At 39.4% G+C, this 22206-nt stretch overlaps 1 protein-coding gene across 6 annotated transcripts in view; it reads left to right on the top strand.

Annotated features, from left to right (window-relative positions):
• Nucleotides 1-22206, top strand: part of HERC4 (HECT and RLD domain containing E3 ubiquitin protein ligase 4) — an 84896-nt gene that overhangs the window by 23610 nt on the left and 39080 nt on the right. For 5 of the 6 annotated variants that reach the window (XM_054035210.1, XM_054035206.1, XM_054035207.1 and 2 more), the window contains exons 9-16: nt 392-552; nt 969-1045; nt 6727-6851; nt 9245-9304; nt 9454-9565; nt 10186-10375; nt 13270-13442; nt 18399-18518. In XM_054035210.1, the coding sequence (XP_053891185.1) occupies nt 392-552; nt 969-1045; nt 6727-6851; nt 9245-9304; nt 9454-9565; nt 10186-10375; nt 13270-13442; nt 18399-18518 (1018 nt within the window). The other variant, XM_054035211.1, reaches the window with a different exon arrangement.

Genomic DNA, 22206 nt, shown 5'->3' with positions numbered 1-22206 from the left:
TGTCTATCCATGGTGACCATGATTGGACCATTCCCTGTTAGCAGTCTACATTAATTCATGACTGTTTATCCCACGCTGTCCCCTCCTCTACCATGAATTAAAGGCTGAGAGGAAAAAGAATTGCAACCAGTCTGGCAGAAACTTTAAATTCTAAATGTCCAAGACCACCCCCTAGGTCAGGCTTTGGGTGGGAAGGGATGGCAGGCTCCAGGTGGCTGCTCTGTCCTCTAATGTTCCAGGCAGGTCCTTTTATTTCACTACCTTGGAACACATGGTTTCTGGTAACATGCTGAAGGACGTTAAATATACTGTTAACAGTCCTATTTTGACCTGCACATAGCATGTTACAATGCTTGCATAATTTATTTTAAATTTTGTATCTCTGCCGTAGGCAGCACACCTCTGCATTTGTTCCTTCATCTGGAAGAATTTACTCCTTTGGTCTTGGAGGTAATGGACAATTAGGAACAGGATCAACCAGTAATAGGAAAAGTCCCTTCACAGTAAAAGGAAACTGGATTCCTTATAGTGGGCAGTGCCCACCAAGCACAGGTAAATGTGTGACACTAAGTATTAATTCTTTAAACTATTTCTGCATTGTTTGAGCTTTGGGACGTGGCCAACTATGATTTCCCAGTGTATCAGAGAAGAACACTTCCATCTCCCTAAAACCTTTTCTGCACTAGGAAATATTTGCTAAAATCTTACAGATGATGCCCAAAGGAGCTAAATGAGTGGCATAACAAAAGTGCGTTTGCGAGTGTAGTCCAAGGTTTCTGTTGCTGCTACTATTTTAAGCACTCTGTTGTGTCAACCAGCTTTGAGCAGGGGTGATAACATCGTGCTTTCTGCAGAGACACCCTTCTTGATTGCTTGATTTATAGACAAGCAGTCATTGTATCCATTGCAATGTGATGTGCCATTTCAAACTAAGATTTGGAATTAACTAAATTTTATTTTCATTGCAGACAGTGAAGAATATTATTGTGTAAAGAGAATTTTCTCTGGTGGAGATCAGAGTTTTTCACACTACTTTAATCCACAGGTAATAAATTAAAATACTGTGAATTAGTTTCAAAGCCTATAACCAAGGCTCTATCCTATGTGGCATTTTAGACCTAAACTATGTGACAGGAACCTTAGAATTATGTACCTCTGCCTCCCATATCTTCTTCCCTTCATAGCACTCAGCCTTGGTCCAGAACAGCACAGTCAGTATAATAATATGTTGTTGTTTAATGTAAGTTTGAGTTTATTTTATGCTCATCTCCCCTGACCCCTGCCACAATTTTTTTTCCCTCTTTTTGACCTTCTGTTGGTTTTAGTATTGAAAATGCATAACTGCATAGTACAAGGTGTAGGGGGGAATCCTGAGGCTTTCATGGCTGGGTTAGTTCACAGTTGGGATTTTGGACGCTCAGGAAAGTGGAAAGCCTGTTGGTTGTTGTTTTTGGCACCTACAGTGCATTTGAAGCTTTCAGTAATGGGATGCATGTCCTCTTTCCCTTTCAGACAGGCTCAGACATGAGTGGGGTTTGAACTTCTTGTTTTCTGCCACTTCTCAGCAACTTTTACCAGCAGCTAACTTCCCTATTGTTCCTTGCCCCAATATCTGGTATTTCGTCCAGCAGTGACGGATAAGCATGTTTAGCTGATCGTTTCTGCTACAATGATTAGTAGCCAAATAGTTTATTGCTGACATTTTAAATCGTCATCATTAGATTTCATTACAGTCATTACAGTAGCAGCCATGTTAGTCTGTATCTGCAAAAAGAACAGGAGTACCTGTGGCACCTTAGAGACTGACAAATTTATTAGAGTATAAGCTTTTGTGGGCTACAGCTCACTTCTTCTTCGGATGCATAGACTGGAACTCACAGACAGAAGATATTCATACATACGGAGCACATGAAAAGGTGGAAGTACGCATACCAACTGTAAGAGGCCAATCAATTGAGATGAGCTACCAGCAGCAGAAGAAAAAAAACCTTTGAAGTGATAATTGAGATGACCCATAGAAGGTGTGAGGAGAACTTAATACTTGATGCAAATGACACTTGCTTTTATTAGATATACTCTGAGAACAATCACAATTTGTATATATTGTAGTTTCATACAGCAGCATCAGCAGAGACTGGGAATGGTTGGGTCATTACACTAATTGAATCTTTCCCACCATGTTAAGTTCTCCTCACACCTTCTATGGGTCATCTCGACTATCATTTCAAAGGGTTTTTTTTCTTCTGCTGCTGATAGCTCATCTCAATTGATTGGCCTCTTACAGTTGGCATGCAAACTTCCACCTTTTCATGTTCTCTGTATATATAAATATCTTCTGTCTGTGTGTTCCATTCTATGCATCCGAAGAAGTGAGCTGTAGCCCACGAAAGCTTATGCTCTAATAAATTTGTTAGTCTCTAAGGTGCCACAGGTACTCCTGTTCTTATTACAGTCTTAGACACTGTGACATCAGCAGTTTGAGACTCCCTAACCCCCTCTTTTTGTCCTATGACTGCAGAGGTGTTAGTCCCTCACAGTATGTGCTAACTACTTGTGCTTAACAGTCTGTTCCACCTAGGGTTTTGCCATGATGCTGGGAGTATCTTTTCCAGACCTGAAGAAGAGCTTGTCACCATCTTGTCTCTCTAATATCCTGGGACCAACATGGCTACAACTGCACTGCATAAAACATTACTTCAGTCATTTTGCTTGTTTGTTGCCTCCCTTCACGATCAATTTTTCTTCTGCTTAAACTGTGAGCTCTTTGGGCCTCATAGCTTCCTTCTTAAATGATTGTAAAGTGGCTAGCACAGTTCTCTGGGTATTATAGAAATAACAACACCCTGACTCAGATGAATGTGGGCCATTCATATGTTCCCTGGATTTACTGTTACAGGTTATCTGTCAACTCAGGCAGACAAAACTGCGTTGACTTACTTTCACTTAAGATTCTGAAGTTTTTCTTCACAACCATAAAGGCTAAAAATGTAATTATTCTTAAATGAAAGCTTAGATTACAAGCATAGTTATATAGCAATTTTTAAAAAAGACAATTTTATATTCATGTGCAGATCTACATTGCCTAAATATACACAGGGTCTTGCCTGAAACCTTAATTTTTTGTAATTTAATTCGTTCAAAACAATAGTTGCCCAGCAATCCAATTTAAAATGCCAAACTCCAGACCTTAACCATAAAATTGAACAAACCTTGCATATTACTTTTTTATGATTAAAATTTTGAATATTGTAGTATTTTTGGAATTCTAGATGAAGCAGCAGAAGAAGTTCGTTCCAACATAAATTTTAACAATTCTTCATGATTTTTCTTATTCTTATATGTAAAAATGCTCAGATGTAGTTGGTATTTATATAGTTGCAGTGCGGTGTGTGTTTGGTTGTTTTTTTTTAATGTTACCAAAAAAACCAGTTCATATAAACTGCCAAAATAAGTTGTCTTTTGTTGTTGTTGTTGTTGTTTTTTTAAGTACATTTTGACAAGAATTAGCTGAGGTTAACTGGCGATCACTGATGCATGGGGGACCATTATTTATTTTGCTCTATAATATCCATAAATCTTAAGAGTACTAAAGTAGCGCCCTGCTTATAGCACCTAAATAGTTTAACATTTTGTTGTTACGTTGTTTGAAAAGCATAAGAATTCCCTGCGTAAGCATATAAGGCACTGTTCCTGGTTTTTAGCAGAAAGCAACTTTACAGAAAATAAAACACTCTACTTGTCTCACTCTGTCCTCTTTCCTGTGTGCAGGCATGCAGATACTGTGCATGATTAACTCTGTGGTGTGGAGGGAAGCAAAAACGTGTTCGTTAGTATATTATTTGTAAGGCATCCAAAAGTGTGTTAGGACCCTCTCAGATATAGAATAAAGGTAGTTCCCTGTCCTTAAGAGCTTACAATCTAAATAGACAAAACGGACACAGGATAGGATAAAGGAATGACAACGTACCATACTTCAACTAAATCGTGTTGCTTTTTATGTGTCATTAGTTCCACAATTTTTTCTTAATTTTCCTTTTTTAATTTAAATTTCTCCTCTGCCCTTTTTGTGCTCCCTCTTGCTGCTTCCAGCCTTCTTCCTTTTAAAACCGTTTCCTTCTTGCCCACCACCTATCTGTCCCTTTTCCCCGTCATAGACCTTGCAGAGAATGAGAAGGTTTCAGTATGAGCAATTATAACAGGAGCTGAGGCAATTCACTTAGGAGTTGGAAGTATTGAGAGTGTTTAAAAGTTTTATAGGTATGAGGTTTGATGGCAGCAGGAGTAGTAGGGATGCCATGTTTCTAATTGCTGGTAACTGGACTGTCAAGGCCCCTTCCCCTCAACTCCCCTACTGCTTGCTGGATGGTCTCTTTCTCTCCCCTCACCCCGCGCCGGGCTCCCTCTCCTCTAGGGCTGGGGTGGGAGCTGCTGCAGCCTGATAAGGCCTGCAGGTAGGAGGCAGCCCTGCCTGAGCAGGGGCTGGCACAGGTTAATGATCCAGCACCTCTCCCTACACCACAGTTACTGGACTTTTGGTGTTCGCTCAGTACATTTGACTGGACACTACCACATCCCCTTTTTGACCATACTTTCTGGCTGAAAATTGGGCACCTGCCACCAGGAAAACAGAAGCCAAAAACTGGACTGCAAGGTAAAACGCCGATGGGTGGCAACCCCAAAGAGTAGGGGCCCCTGTTTATCAGACAAAGATGGGGTTGGTCAGAGGGGAAGTCAAACTCCTCTCCCACTACAGCCTCCTTGCACATAGTGTTTGAGGGAAGTTTGGGGGAGGAGATTAGTCAGAATAGCTACTGAATGTGGTGACTAACACTGTCTGCATCTTCAATTCCCATTGGACAGTGGGAGCAGCTGGAAATAGAAATTACCCCACTAAAGGAACCAATGGTAGCACAGCAATTTAGCAAGCCATTCTGCTAGTATCTGGTTTGAGATTGCATCTGGGAGACTCTTAGGGGAGTGGATATTTAATATAGGTTAGGTGAAGTTCTTTGGAGTTTGCCCTGGGATTTCCTTATAGTGAATTTTCAGCTTCAAGAAACGAAGAGCGTTTAAAATGTAAATCCCCTCCTTTGCCCTGCCTCCCTTTTCTTTTTGGTGCTTATCTTGTGTGTAAAGAAGCCAATGAAGTGCTTCCAGGTTTTCTGCAGAGTTCCTTTCACTGCAGTGGGGAAGCATGTAATGAAAAATGAAAGAATCCCACTAAGGAGTTTCAGTTGAGCATGTATTAATCTGTTAAGAAGAGCACTCGCTTGTGAGTGTTTGAGTTACTGCTCAGTAATGGAAAGCTATTTGAACTGTTTCTTAAATTTACCCATGATCAGATTTGCTCATGATACCAAATGGGTGCTAATCACAGTAAGCCAAAAAATAAATTGTAAAGTGACCTGTGGTGATTGAAATGGTGAGGACTGCAGACAATAAAAGGGATTTAGTAGTAATAAATGTAAAATCCAGAAATAAGTGGGAGAGGAAGGGGGACAGCAAATGAGGTAGAGATAGAACTTGACAAATAAACTCACTTTAATACAAAAACATTTATTTTCATCTTGCCTCCTTTCTGTCCAAATATTACTTTTTTTCATGTTACCAAGCACTATAGTTCATAGTCTTAGTGTTTAACATCATCTAGTCTGATCTGTACATCGCAGGCTACCACCTCCCCCCAGCATCCGCAAATTAACCCTACAACTGAAATTAGACCAAAGTATTATAACCCAGAGGAGACTAGACTATTATGTGCCACAGGCAGAGACTAGAAGGGACTGAGGTGCACCAATACGTGAGGCCCTTGCAATGGCAGGTCAGTGTTTTAAGTGAGATATTGCCCAGCAAGTGACCTGCACCCACATGCTTCAGAGGACAGTGAAAAAACCCCAAGTTTCCTGCCAGTCTGATCTGGGGGACACTTCCTGACCTCACATATAGTGATCAGTTAGATCTTGAATGTGTGAGCAAGAACTAGCAACCCAAGCGCCAGAGATAGAATGCTCAGTGTTACCTCAGAGCCCTGGCTCTCCCTATCCAATATCCCCTCTCCATCCGTGGCCATCCCTGATGCAGAGGGAGGAGATTTCCCCCCCCGCCCCCTTTCTGTGTGTGTGTGCACACAGGTGTAAGTAAATCAGCATTGGGATGGATGGGATGTGTAATCAGCGTTCAGAGGGGAGGTGCCCATAAGAGGATCTCTTCCTAAAGAAATGACCCTCATTATTAAAACACTTAATATTACTTGCTGTGAAATAAATATTTCTTATCTAGTCTTGCATAGTTAGTTATTCATTTGAAATTAATCAGTTTTATATTAAGCAAATTGAAAAAACTCATTGGTTTTCACTTGCATTTAACTTGTATATTTCTCTGAAAACCTGCTGTTATTCTTTATGCTATTCCAGTAACATCTTCTGTAGGGTTTGAAGGGATATTACAATGTAACTTAGGTGCCAGTTGCAATCAATATTCAAAAATTTATTTCCCAGCTAGAGCTAAAAGGCCTAACACGAAATATACTTTATTCAAATGAAAGTTGCATAATCTGGTTTCTGTCTTCTAATATGGTATTTCACTACTGTAATATTCTCATGGAATATGAATGTATGAATAAAGAGTTTTGTCAATTACATTTTAGGGGTTTGCTTCCCTCAGTAAGACTGATAAATGAGAAAATTGTTCTGCTTTCTGTGGCTGACATCCCTCTTCTAAATTTAGAACATGATGCCACCAGATGACTTCAGATGTCCTGATTCTTCAAAGCAGATCTGGACTGTGAACGAAGTATTTATTCAGAAATTGCTGACTTGTCCATCTGGAAGGCTTCCTGTGGAGATAGCTGAGTAAGAACAAATTAAATTGTTGAGAAAAATATCTTTGAAAACTAAACTAAATTATAATACATACACACAGTTATGAAAGTTTTTCACAAAGAATGTTTTAATTCTTGTCTTTGCTGTACACATCAGAGCTTTATTCTTGACTATGCTGCTTTTAATGCAATTTAAAGCCTTATAGTAGTTCTACTTCCTTCCTGTTGAAGCAACTAAATAAAAAGTAATTACAAACATTTAAGATACAAAATGTGGACTCAAGGTAGGGATTATAAGATTTAGTGGGGTAAGGTGTGCGTAGGGACTCGGGTAGGAGAAAAGGAGCCTCTATGGGTTGTCTAGATTGGGAAAAGTGGTTGAGGTTAGGTAACCTTGACCTTTTCCCTTGTTTACATCAGGGTCCTCAAACTTCATTGCACCGCGACCCCTTCTGACAACAAAAATTACTACACGACCCCAGGAGTGGGGACCAAAGCCTGAGCCCGCCCGAGCGCCACCGCCCTGGTGGGAGTGGGGGTGGGGCAAAGCCGGAGTCCCACTGCCCTAGGCAGGGGGAAAAAAAGAAGTCCAAGGGCTTCAGCCCCAGGCAGGGGGCCTGCAACGTGAGCCCCACCATCCGAGGCTGAAGCCCTCAGGCTTCAGCTTCGGCCCCAGGTGGAGTGGCTCATACTTCAGCCCCAGGCCTCAACAAGTCTAAAACCAGCCCTGGTGACCCCATTAAAATGGGGTCACTACCCACTTTGGGGTCCTGACCCTCAGTTTGAGAACTGCTGGGTTTAGATTCATGTTAACTCCTTTTAACTCAGTACAGCTGGTCGAGATCTACTGGTTGAGTGATCACTTTTAATCACTTTTTATACAGACCTTTAAAGAACAGTAAAGTATAGGGAATTTGACATCAGGACAGATGACTTGAGTGGGAGTATTGACAGAACATTGGTCATCAAAGTAATGGCCTCAGGAACATAGGTGGAGAACAGGTCAGGCTTTAGAGGGAGAGTGAACTGAGAATCTCGAAGGAATAGAAGGGTGAAGGCCATGTGCTACCAGCTACCTCCATACATAATGTGAAACTGTGTTTTTGTAAGTGTTTTGTGAATTTCAATTTTGCTGCCATTCATAACTAATAAATGAGTTGGGACAAAAGAAATTCCTCTATAAATGCAGCCTGTAATACAAAGTACTCTTCTGTTGTCATAATCAGATTAGAGTGTCAAGCCGTGTTCGTTGTCTGGGTCTGCAATGTACTCTTGCACTTGATTCAGAAATGAGAACATCTCAAAACGTAGCAGCCCCTGACTTTTGAATGAGGATCCTACAGGGGCTGCTCCTGGTGGGACAAAGCAAGTGAGAAACCTGCCCCTTTGGCAGTTCTAAAGAGTCAGACCTCTCAGCTAGACTACAGTTTTTTTTTTTGTTTGTTTTTTTTAAAGATGAGCTTCCCTGGGTTTCAGGACATTTCCCTGTTCCTGGTAGGCCAGGTTGACCGTGGTTATTTCTGAGTGTAGATGGCCCTTCCTTACTGGACTGAAATTCCTGTAGTTGCAGTGTAAAATAAAGAGAGATCCAAGCAACTGAAATATTATTATTTCCTCAAGCTTATTAATGCAGAGTTCTGTAGATTTATTATTAGATATGTGCAGTATATTCTGTAGCTATTCGTTGCATGAGTTTCTCAGTTTTAACTTTTTTTTTTTTAGTGAATACTAGCTATTCATTGATGTTCAGTGACTTTTTTTAGCTCTCTGAACAAATTCATACTTTGTGAATATAAACATTTTTGCTAATTTACAAACTTCACATCTAACGGTATGCATCTAGGAATAGGTTGTGAACGAATTTTCTCTTCACGCATTCACTTTGCTAGTCTGAAAGGTTTTTATATAATATGTAATAAAATAATAGGCGACTTGTAAGAGGGGATCTTGTACCACTAATTAATGTGTGTTTTGGTTGTGGATAAAGCCAGGGCCCATTATCCGTTTTCATAGATCAGATGTCTAATAGCACTGGCAAAAAGATATTTATTAGCATTTAAAGTCCACGAAAGAAGCTACCTAAAAAGCACTATATAAAAGTGATTGCCTGAATCAGTTCAAGTGTCAGAATATCTTCCTGTAGAAAAGTACCAACTTTCTACAAGCTTATTTTTCTTTGAGAAACATTCAGAACTTGGGGTCTGCTGTTTCAGTTCCTATACACAAAGCTGTCCAATGAAAATTGTTTTGTTTTGACTATCTCAAGTTAGCATTTTGTCTTATCCAATTTCATTCACTGATATTGCAGATAGGCATGATTAGATATTATGTGAAGTGTCATTAGGGTATAAATAACAATTTATAGTAAACACAAACTTCCATTTGAGATGTAAATCTAATTTTTCTTATACATATGTTTTTTAGTGAAATAGATGGAACATTTTCTTCAGCTGGCTGCCTAAATGGGAGTTTTTTAGCTGTCAGGTGAGTGGGTAATCTTGTAAATTTCAGATTTCAAGATAGTTTATTGAAGCAGAAATAAAAATGTCTGGGGCAGGGAGGGTGAGGTGTGGAGAGGAAGTGAATGCAAAATTCTTACAGCCTTTTTTTTTTTTTTTTCCCCCCCCCTTCAGCAATGATGATCACTATAGAACTAGTGCTCGATTCTCGGGGGTTGATATGAATGCTGCTAGACTACTATTTCACAAACTTATAAGTCCTGACCATCCTCGTATATCACAACAGGTTTGTCCTGCAAATCTTCCTTAGATGTAGTTATACGGATTCATAAATTCTGTAGTGTTACACCTTGGTCTGGTTCTTTAGTATAAAAATGTAATCTCTATAAACCAGTTCTAAGTTAATGAGGAGTTTGTAAAAACATTTTGTAGTGGCAGCAGTAAACAACACAGTACATTTTCTGTGTCTAAATATCTGTGATTTTAATTCCATACTTTTTCTATTTTAATGCTGTAATATGTACATTATAATGTGTATAATAATCTAAGTCTGTTTTTTCTAAATTAATATGGTTTGTGTTAAGCATTGTATATTTTCTGCACTCTAACCTTCAGCTTTCCACAAAGCACACTTTGAAGTGTTTAGCTATGAAGCTTTTGCTATGGAATAGTTACTCTGTTTTTATCTAAGGTAAACATTGGTACATGAAGCGAATAGCTTCACTATTGTGCTTACGCACATCCATGCAGTAAAACTATTTTCAAATTATTGTTCTGCACTGCACACCTGCTCATGTCATATTAGCATCAAGCCCTTTCGTTAACTTTGTGTTTATATTTTCAGATGTTTGCTTATTTGTTTTTTGTTTTAAAATAAACTGAGTTTACGTCTATGCAATGTTGTAGGTTGCAGCTAGTTTGGAGAAGAACCTTATTCCTAAATTGACTACTTCCTTACCTGATGTTGAAGCCCTAAGGCTGTATCTCACTCTACCAGAATGCCCACTGATGAGTGATGTGAACAATTTTACAACATTAGCTATTCCTTTTGGAACAGCTGTTGTAAATCTAGAAAAAGCTCCACTGAAAGTACTTGGTAAGAATTTTTTTTTTTTTTTTTAAATCTTCTGTGTTGAAATTCTCTCTAGCTGAAAATTGGTAGTATGTGGAAATTGCAGAAATGAATTAATAGGATCTGCAAAAATTTCTCTCTATATAATTCTGTAGAATCCCTCAAAGAAAAAGTTAGGAATCTAGTTCTTTCTCTTCTCTATTACTCAATCACCAAGAGGTATGTTCCTAACTAGGTAGGAAAGTGTATATCTTCCTTAATATCTGCGTGAGCTACTTGCCAGTCCATAAAATGGATCAGTTATCACTGTCTTCAGTCTGATTCCTTTTGAGAGTGAGAATCTCTGTAGTTCATGGATTTCTTTTAAAGGATTTAGAGGGTTTTCGTGTTTCCTGTTAGACTGATTTAATTAGTGTTTACATTTTCTATGTCCTCTTCATACTCACGATTATCAGTAAAATTTAAATCTGCATAATCAGGTGTGTTTCACTCATCTTCACTCTTCAAAGAATGTGTGTGTGGGGGGGGAGGCAGTTTGTTTTTCCAAGAAATCATATGCCTTTCCTCTCTTGTAGATAGTTGCTGTCGTGCTGGAAGAGTCATAGCTCACCTTTCTTGCCAAACAGCATCCCGTAGTCAGTTTCCAGGATTGCTAAAGAACAGACAGAAATCTTTGATTTACTTTGACAAAGCATTTTACCGTTTTCTTCAATAGGTCTCACCAGTGCTGCATAGAGGGATATTGCTTCCCTATTCTGAGCCAGGATATCTGTTCATGTACAGCCTAAAACCACTCTAGCTTTCTTACCCTGTTCCATTATAATTTCATATCCTGTTAGCTGTCTTTATTGCCTCAAGATCCTTTTCCTTTTAGACAGTACAGCTTTCACTATGTCTTCCCATAGCTGTTTGACAGCTGTTTTTCCCCACAGATTTTCTGGCTTTAATTTATATTTGAATTATATCATATTTTATTTCCTCTGTTTATAACAAAACTGATTCCGTTAGAGTGTATTGTAATTAGGTAACTGTTTTATTGTGCAGAGTTAATTTATAATGAAGGAATGTTCAAATTTAAAGACTTAACAAAGTGTTGTGCTAGGAACAGCTTGTTACTTCAAAGGTTTGCTGCACGCCCATCATGTTACAACCGTTTCCGTAGAAGGAGGCAGTACTTTAGGGATAGCTCTATAGCTCCTCTCCCCTGACATTTTTCTGTCTCCATACGCATCTGCATACTGACAAACATGCAGCTCTTTTGGAATCCCCTCTGTCTGCCTATTCAATATGCTTACCTTGCTGCCTCTTTATCTCCTTTCAAAGCTGCCCCAGTGCAATAGATACTAGCATCCATATTTGCCACTAACTTCTATTTTTTTCCAAAATTCCTGGATTTAAAAAACCCCCAGAACATTTCAGCATAATGTCCCTATTTTTAAACCAAGTATCTGTAATTTCTTCTTCAAGTGATAGCACGTGTCAGTTCCACTGTAGATATGTGCATGTCTTGTAAACAGATGTCAGAGATTTTTTTTTCCCACAGCAGTACCTGTTGGGGTGGCTTGAGCCCCCTCTGTCACCACAATCCACTGCATGCTGGTATAAGAGGGCGGAACCCCCTCGACTCCTCTCAGTTCCTTCTGACTGCCTGTGACGGTTGTTGGAGCGATCTTGGTTTGGTTAACTCAAGTGCCTTCCCTCTCTCGTAGATAGTTACAGTTATTGTTAGTTCTTAGATTTTTGTTTTCTTAGATAAATTAATGTTATGTTTCAGGGGGTTTTTGGTGTCCTTTTGGACTGTTTGTCCTTTTTTAGTACTGAGCTCAGTACTGGAAAGATGCCTTGCTCACCAGGGTGTAAGTCCTGTGGGACTTGTTTTTGTTCAAAGCTGATGCTGGTTAGTGATTTCCCCATCTAACCTGGTTTAAGTGCATAGGTGAGACACGTTAGTGACAGGTGTCACATTTGTAAGGGCTTCAAATCCTGGTCAAAGAGGGTCCAGAAGCAGCAAGGCGTAAGTGCTTGCTTATGAAAGCAGCACTGAGACTCCCCTTTGAAGGAGAGCACCCCAGATACTTCAGTGTCAGTACAGAGTGCTCCATCAAAAATATCTTAGGCTTCTCGATCACGATCACCGGTGCCAAAGAAGAGATGCAGATCTTCTTCAGGCTCAGTGTCTCGCCCATCAACCTTGGTACCAAGACAAGACAGAGGCAAGAACTCTGCTGAGTGTGTGGCAGAGAGAGCTGCTAAAAGGGTTTTGTTGCCTCCTGAGCTGATGCCAGGTCTGTCGGGGCTGTCCCTTGAGAGACAGTTGAGAAACTGAGAGGGATATGCAGCTGCAAGGGACTTGCTCAGCCTCTCAGTACTAGTTTCGCCAGCTCTCTGCCCCCCAGCTGCGGCCCTGGGGCCGGAGGAGCTGTCATCTTTCTTTCCCTGCCCCACACCCTGCCGTCCCCCGCCCCGCAGCTCTGGGGCTGGAGAAGCTGTCAGCAGCAAGGCTTGAGGTGGGATCCAGGGACCACGTTTGTTATTGCCCATGGTGCGCTATTGCAAAGGGCATTATAGCGGGGTCCACTGTACCAGCGTGTAGTGGCGTGTGTCAACAGAGCATGCTTAAGTCACACCAATGGGTAATACTGAGGGGGGGGAAATCTCCAACATCTGTGCAGGAGGCATGAGCCTACACACCTTGAAGAATAACAGCTACGGAAAGGTAGATAACCATTTCCAATTCTAAACAGTTTTCCTACACCAGTTCATTTCAGTAGAGATGAAAATTATGTTCCTATTTCTCCACCCTAATCTCTTTATAGCTTTCAATCTCTGGGAGGTATAATTTTTAGGAAGAAGGGCAGTATAACACTGAAAGATGTGATTATAAGTGTTACATGTATATGTTCACTCTTTATTGACAGAAAACTGGTGGTCTATACTTGAACCTCCATTGTTCCTCAAGATAGTGGAGCTGTACAAGGATGTTGTGGTCCACCTCCTGAAATTATACAAGATTGGTATCCCCAATTCTGAAAGAAGAATCTTTACCAGTTTTCTACACACTTCTCTCAAAGTTCTGGAAATTTTACATAGGGTATGTCCTGAGCTATTTTAAGCGGATTGTTGTTTCCAAATTGCTTATTTTGTTAACTGTTATGCAGTGTTAATTAAATCCCTTTTTATTTTGTAATCAGTGAAGGAATGAAAGTGCTCTGATTTAGAATTCTTCTATGGATTGACACTATATAGTTTTCTTGTTAGCAATGCCTTCTGGATGTCTAAATCAGTGGAATACTAAATTTTAGTTTGGTGAGCATGTGGATGCTCTCATTGGGTAGGACAGTTATAAGTTTTCATGGAAACGCAAATTGAATGGAGTAATTATATTTGAGAGAATACAGTAAAATACATTAGAAGACTCAAACTTTCATTTACTATAATAAAATTGAGACTATAAATTGATGTGCAGTTATTTTAAGCCTGCAGCTTAAAAAAAAAAAAGACAGCATTGCTGAGAGAATTATGATTACTCCCTCCTATTCCCAGTTTATTTAAATGGAGTATTAGCATTGAAACTTAATCTTTAGTGACAGTGAAGTTCTGAATGTTGACAAAAATGGTTTTCATAATTTGGAACCTTTATTTTGTTCACATTGCATGCTTGTGTAATTGCATTGTCTTATTAGCTATCATAGTCTTTCTTTCCTCCTTTAGTTCACTACTCTGTCATTGCATTTTGTCTTTATATGCTCTTTGGGGCAAGGAGTGTGTGTACGTGTGTGTGTGTGTGCGCGCGCGCAACATCTACCGTATTCAGGCCTTGATCTTGCTTGGGCCATTTGTGCACTATGTATATTTAATAACAATTTAAAAAAATAAAATCCTAGAATATCAGGGTTGGAAGGGATCTCAGGAAGTCATCTAGTCCAACCCCCGCTCAAAGCAGGACCAATCCCCAGACAGATTTTTGCCCCAGATCTCTAAATGGCCCCCTCAAACTGACAACCCTGGGTTTAGCAGGCCAATGCTCAAACCACTGAGCTATATCATGAAATATTATGGGGCGTCAGTGCATGAGATTTGATGTGGAGAGCCAGCTGAATCCTTAATTTCAAATATTATTAGCGGAGAGACCTACTTTTGAGGTGTGCCTGTACACTGCACCAAAGCCTGGAAACTTTCCAAAAAAGTTGAGACTCTTGGGGCAGTTTAGGCTTTGTCTCTAGCTGTGGGACATTCCAGGCGAAGTTACATATGGAAACAGGACTCTTGCCCATCCTTGATTCTTTACAGCTGCCAAAGCAGCAAGTTTGAACTTCTCTGGTCTCTGGACTTTCAATTCATCTGCCTCTTTTTGGTTTTCATCTTCCTGTTTTAGGCTGCTTTTAGTTTAATAGTTAATTGAACACAGTGATTAATGTTTTACATAAATCCTTAGGCAGATAAATGTTTTTCTTCCTTAGAAACTGTCCTCCTGACTCACCCAGTTGAGTTAATTTTCTGCGGTATTGACAGTACTTTGGAATAAGACTACATTTAAGGACCACCCTTCTTGTGGGGACAAGATGTCCATTACAGATCCCCCATAGGTAAAGCCTTCGTTGCTTGCTGAAGGATATTTACCCAGCAGAAGTTCCATGTATGATGTTCACTGTCCAGGCTTGCAGGAGCTGTGAATCTTTGTTGAAGTCCATGATAGTACAATTCTTAAAGCTTTCAGAGTAAATGGAGAGTTGGAACTATCTCTAGGTCTTCTAAGTTCCGATCTTGGGGTGAATCTAAGTCCAGTTATAAGAGGGTCTGAGAAGCCAAAGGTAGCATTGGGCTCAGCACCAAAACATGTTTTCTCAGAATCAAGAGTGAGAAAAGGAGATTGCAAAGTCCCACTTTTTTTCCCCTTGAGAGTAGCAGTTCCAGTAAAATTGGCACCAATTGGTGGAACTGTAAGATGCTGAAGTAGAGGTTCCTGCTCTTGGTGCTCCTAGTTCAGAGGGAAAAGTCTTTATTCCCAGTTCAGAAGGTTAAGTCTCCTCTCCTGGTACCAAGTAAAAGCTAATCTTCTCCAGTGAAGCTACCTCTCCTGGTTTGGTCTTTGTTCTCGAGGGAGGACATGGAGGACTATATTTACTCTTTCCCATTATAGGCTTCATAGTCTGTTCAGCTGAGTAGAAGCCCATCACCAAACACTCCCCATTTATGTCAGATCTGAGGGTTTCTGGAGTCTGCTTTGTTGCCATGTGAGATGGAGTTGAAGGCTTACTTTTGGGGTCCTTGGTTTCCTGCTTCTCAAATTAGACCTCCTTTCTGAGAGAGACGACAGCATTGCTTAGTGGATAGAGTGCTGGACTTGGGGAAACCTGGGTTCTATTCTTGCCTTTCCCACTGGCCTGCTGGATGATATTGGGCAAGTCATATCACCTCTCTGTGCTTCAGTTTTCCCATCTGTAAAATTGTGAAGTGCTTTGAGATTTACTGGTGAAAAGTGTTATGTAAAAGCAAGGTGGTATTATTTGTTATGGAGTGAGGTAGCACAGGAGTGGAGATGACTTTCTAATGTTTTTCCATCATATGCACCTGAAAGGTCAACCTTGAAACCTGTTGAGGCATCTGTCTTTCCTGTTCCATGGTTGGTTAATGAATAATATATATAAAAGGTAGAGAATGTCCATAAGGAAGATGAAATACATGGAAGATGTTATGAAAGACATCTGTGTCTCCACCAGAAGATTTTAAACTCTTCCAAGACCTTTTCTCCAGAGTAGCAGGGTTTTGAGCTTCCACTATTCATGGAAATTGTAGATTGGTTTGACATGCTGGCACAGTCAGCCAGTGACTGTGCAAATTTATAAGTTCCTGGCATAATTGATTGGGACTTTATTATTGACACCATACTCCTAAATTCTTGGAAGGCAGACCTATTGTACCAGGCTCCCCCTCAATAATTTGACCCCCCCACACACACACTTAAACTGATCATCTTATGTTTGGGAAAGCAGTTCTGCAGTCATTGTTGAATTACTCTTGTCAAACTCACTTCTTTAGAGAGAGCTTAATGCTTGTCAATCTCCCAATGACAGCAACAATATTCAAAGAAGAAAAATAAGTTGCTTACCTGTAATTGGATTTCTTTGAGTAAATGGTCAGTGCACAGTACAGGGCTTACTCTCCATTGCCACCACACTTTCTTTTATAACATTACCTAAAATATTCTGTAGCTTCAAGTGGAAGTCTTCACAGCCCCCAGTAGCCAAAGTTTTGCAGAGGGTGGGGGGTATGTTTGGAGAATGTGTGTTCTTATAAACTACTAAAACTTCAATTAAGGTGAATAAACATTTTTTTTTTTCTTTTGCTGCCTTCATAAACCCTTGGATCTGATCAGATCTCCATCTTCCCTTCTCAGATGTTCAGTGACCTTTAATCAGCACAGTGTTGCATCCCTTATGAGAAGCATTGTACTCTGAGACCTCCAGAGTACATCTAGTTTTGGAGATCTTTACATCTTCAGTTCATGTTTTTTGATGTTATATTACTGTTCTCTGTGAAAGAAGTGCAGTTTAAAAAATGGTAGTTTTTACTGCTGCACTGCCCCTTGTTGCTTCACAGGAAATTCCAGATTTCATAGAGCAGACTCTGTGCAGGGCATTAATTGGAATGGCAGACTAATGTTCAAAAAGACAGCCTGATTGAAATCTTTACAGCTGTGCTGTCTGTTTTGATTTCCATAATAAGAATATTATGAACACATGCCCTTAGTCGTTGCTTTAGATCTCTTCTAAAGTTATCTGCCTGTCCTTCTACTGTATTGCAGTATTACAGTGGTTTCATCTTTGGGATACAGAAAATGGAAGGAGGGGCAATAGAAGTTGGCCTTTTTAAAGCAGTGATATGAATTCCTGAAGTATTTTCATCTTCTACATTCATGTCTTTCTAATCTTGGCTGGGTATATGTGTGTGGGGGTGGTCCTAGCTATACTGTAAGTAAAATCATGTTTTTGTAACATATTATCATCCTCTAATCTGTAATTCAGTCTTCCTAGATTACAGTAAATTTATATTGTATCTACATAGCAATTTCCCTCCTCCTCCATAAGACAGCCACACAGCAGCCAGGTGGGCATCCACACCTAGTATGCTGCTAAACTGTGTTTGTATCAATAAATTCTGGAAAAATCTGGGTACCTATCCCATACTGGCTTAGTAGGGGATTAAGTACCAGGAGGAAATATACCCTACACAGGAGCAAGTAGGGCAGTATACTATGGGATGTCCTGTTGACCAAAATCTGGAAGGAAGAAGTATTAGGCATTCTGGTTACACAGCCAGGTTTGGAGGATCCTGCCTGGGAGGCAAAATAACAACAATGTTTGCTTTTTAGGAAGAAAACCATGTACCACCATGTACGACTAACAAGGGAGACTCCTAGTTAACTATAAGCATAGGTAGCTAAGCTTATGTGTTGATAAACGCTGTTCAAAGCAATTGTCATTAATCGGTTACAAACTAGGTTAAAAATTGCACTTTAGTCAGGGCCTTTAAACAAACAAAAAATAGTACTTGAATAGAGAGTTTTCTTCATCCACCACTCTTTCCTCTATCCTGGGACTTTTAAATGAGCAAATATGAGATGACCACCCAGAATGTGGTTTCTGGTGGATCTCACAAGGCTTCTTTCGCTCTTAAGTCTGCAGTAATTTAAAAATGACAGCACTGTACAGTATGTAACTATATTTTGCAGCTATCGCTGTTCCATTTTTCTTGCAATTTCATGGGATTTCTGAATAATCTACATTTCAACCTCCCGTACGTCCTTTCTTCTGTTCTTGTGGGCATTGGACACCTTTAATGTTTACTCTGTTGGGAAGGAAAACCACTTTCCTAGTTTTTGTTTGGTAAGGTATCCAAGTTCAGTTAGACTGACATAGCTTAAATTGTTTATTTTTTAAAAAGACTTTTTATGTTTAAACATTAGAGACTAAGCAAACTTTTAGTAGCAAGTAATAATAATGAAAAATAAAAATAACGAAAAGTAAACAATCGAACTTTTCTTCAGGTAAATGAGAGAGGAGGACAAATTATACAGTATGACAAATTTTACATTCATGAAATACAAGACTTGATAGACATCAGAAATGACTACATCAACTGGATCCAGCAGCAGGCATATGGAATGGTGAGTTTCCTGTTCCTTTTAAACTATGACTGTAGCTTCCCTCTAGTCTTTGGGTATCTCTTGTTCTTTGTAAAATGCCTTCAAAAATCACGGTGGCTGAATGGTGATTGTGTTAATAAGGTATAAAATTGAACAACCTTAATTTTATATTAATGAAATTTTTAGTATAAAAAGAGCCCTTATTGGTCTAGTGCTTTATCTGCCCCAGGGCTTTCAAAGTCAGCTACACAAGCAATTGTTCAAACACCTCTCAAAAGGTAGTTGTTAATGAAAAACCAACATAGTATTTTGAATGGAGTTCCACAGGGATCTGCACTAGGCCTGATACTATTCAACATTTTCATTAATACATCTCTACCCCGATATAACACGAATTCGGATATAACGCGGTAAAGCAGTGCTCCGGGGGAGGGAGGGGGGCTGCGCACTCCGGCGGATCAAAGCAAGTTCGATATAACGCAGTTTCACCTATAACATAGTAAGCTTTTTTGGCTTCCGAGGACAGCGTTATATCGGGGTAGAGGTGTAAACTGTAAGTAAATATAAAATCATTGCTGATTTAAAACTTGTGGATGCCACAAAGATTGATGGAGTAGTAAATAATAACGAAGGCAGGGCAGTTACACGAGTGATCTGGATCACTTGGTAAAATGGACATATTCAAACAAACAAAATGTGCTTTAATAGTCAAAGACAGTCATCTTGGAACAAAGAATACAGACCATACCTACAGAATAGGGAACTGAATCCTGGAAAGCAGTGACTCTAAAAATGATTAAGGGGCCATAGTGGACAACCAACTGAGCATGAGCTCCCAGTGCAACACTGTGTCAAAAAGGGTTAATGCAGTCCTTGGATGTGTAAACAGGAGGGGAGTGGTGAGGAATATGCAGATGACTTGACCTCTGTATACAGCATTGGGGAGGCAGACATCTAGTTCAGGTATCCGTATTTTTAAGCATAATATTGCAAAATTAGAGAGAGTACATAAAAACCATAAAAATTATTTGAGGCCTGGGAAAAAATTCCTTGCGGTTAAGACTTAATGAACTCAAAAGGTTTAGACAATCGGAGAGAATAGTGAGAGGTGACTCGATTATAGTGTATAAGTACCTTCACACAGATCCTTTAACCTAGTGGGGAAAGACAGCAAGAGCCATTGTATGTAAGTTAAAGCCAGACAAATTCAAATTAGAAATAAGGCACAGATCATGAAGGCGATTAACTTTTGGAACAAACTACCAAGGGAAGTGATATATTCTTCATCATTTGAAGCCTTCAAAATTGGATGTCTTTCTGGATGAACTGCTTTAGTCCAACACAAATGATTGGGCTCATTATAGGGGTAACTGAGTGAAAGTCTGTGGCTTGTGCTATGCCAGAGGTCAGACTGGATGATCTATCTGTCCTTTCTGGTCTTAAAAATCTATGAACTTATTAAAACCTTCCCTTACAGGTATATGTTTTTTTATTATTTGACTGTCGAACCTATAACTGTAAGTCTGTGTTCTTCTCTTGTTAAAACTTTGGGGCATGACTGTTTTGCTCAGTTCCTTGGTGAAGTTTGAAAAAAATGCCAATTGAAGCTCTGAGAAATACCATATTTTTGTCCATCACAAATCACTTTTTTGTATAAACTGCTTGAGGTGAAGATGTGTTCCAAGGAAGTGAATTTTGTTCTTACTTGACATATTGAGCCAGTAAGTGAGGGGGACATATCTTTTATTTTTTGCTTATGGAAAATCCTAACAGTCTGTTCATTTTGTTCCCACTTTGATTCTTTGGAGCATGGTCCAAATTAAAACAATTCTTTAGCACTGAGCTTCATACCAAAGAAATCCTTGATGGTCCTTTCAATGGGAATAATTATTCTGTCAGCACTTCTAATGTGGCTCTTATTCACTTAGTGCTATTTTCAGCATATGCATTGATGGTAGGGAGTTCCCCAGGATACAAGGCCTAACGGAGTGGGGTCCCAGTTTATGGCTATGGCTCCTACGCACTACAGTAATACAAATAATAACAGGGGCTTTTTTTAGCTGACTGTCCGAAGTCTGGCTTATTGATGGATGGACTGAATCCATTTCAGGTCATCCTTCCTGACTATTCTTTCATTCCTGTGTCATTCTTTTAAGGTACTTTGAGGGAGAAGTTTCAGTACTGACACCTGGTAAATTATTTCTCTTACTGGTAGCTGAAGATCTTCAATGGTGAAGAAGGAAATACAGTAAAGATTTCCCCCACAGTAAAGATTTCTTCAAAAGTTGATTAAATCTCTTCTCCTTTCTGTACAATCTCAACTTTTTGGGACCTGTTTTGTATTTATCAGAAGAGAATGTTCCTATCTTAGTCTCTTCACCCAATATGTGTATCTGTATTCTAGATCTCATTGCAGGTGCATTTTTTCACCCTTTTATCCAATTCAGATGAAACTTCTTCATTGGTAGATATGTTCTTTATTTTTGGCTCTACAGAGGTTTCCTGATCCAACTTTTGTTAGCCTCAGCATAGTAGGATTGTCATGCTTTTGTGATGGCTTGCTTGTTAGGTTTATGGGATTGATATTTTTTGCCGCTATTGCTTTCATTGGTTTCTGGGCTCAAATGCTCTATGAAAAGTTGAAAACCCTTGTTAGGTACTCTGTAGGCACATTCATTGTTGAGATTTTGAATATGAATTTCAGTGGAGAGGGGAGCCATCATGTGTCATGATTGCTTTTGGGGGGAGGGGGGGAGAGGATTGTCAGTTGGTCCATGACACGATGGACATCATCTTTGTCATTTTTCTTTCCCTAAACTTTAAAGGACCTGATTCTAGAGATTTCAAGAGGATTTTTTTTTTTTTTTTTTTTTTTTTTTTTTTTTTTTGGCACTGAGTCATTTGCCATGAGGTATTCTGTTGAGCTACATAGCTGGCAAGCTCTGGCAGATCAATTCAGTCACTTACTGGATGAACTTTAACACAGACCTTTATCTGGAAGCACTTTCTCTCTAGTCAGTATTCTAGCTCTGGGATCTACTTTTTATTAATCAGCTAACTCTGGGAATAAAACTTTTTATATGTACAGTGGCTTGTTTGCTTCAGTTCTTCTTAGCTAAAATCTGATTGTAATATTCTTTTGTTAGACTTTAATTGAAAGTTTTAGTGGTTTTCCAGAATTCATTAGTACAGTTGTTTTTCACTTTTCTAGCGATGGAAGTGTTTGTCTTCTTAAAAATACCTTCTGGTGGTTCACTTGAGACCAAATGAAATGTTCTCTGAACACTAATAGCATATCGTATCATAGCTTCTATTTGGGAAACGCCGCTTGTCAACTCCTTGGGCTCTGTTCCAAGTCACTGGAAGAACTTTGCCATTGCCAGCCTTCAACCATGAGGTAGACATGAGTTGGAAAAAGACCATTACAGTCTAATAATAAAATACTAATATAACGAGTTGTTTTAAAAGCAGTTAAGATTTTGTTTGAAGGACATTACTGTAGACTGAGTGATTAGGGAAAAAAATAACAGGTGCCATGTGTACACACAGCTTCACAAATGTGCACTTTCACATGCATTCTATTTGGAGAACTTCTAGGTAAGCTAGTGTTTCAGAGATGGTAAGAGGTGTGTGTGTGTGTGTGTGTGTGTGTTTTAAATAAACACCTTTGTAGTTATCATTTTGGCCATTAACTTTTATAAGTGAGGGA

Source organism: Malaclemys terrapin, chromosome 7, assembly GCF_027887155.1.
Source record: "Malaclemys terrapin pileata isolate rMalTer1 chromosome 7, rMalTer1.hap1, whole genome shotgun sequence".
NCBI classification, from domain to species: Eukaryota; Metazoa; Chordata; order Testudines; family Emydidae; genus Malaclemys; species Malaclemys terrapin.
The sequence above is the reverse complement of the archived record's forward strand: the minus strand, read 5'-3'. Positions and strand labels throughout refer to the sequence as shown.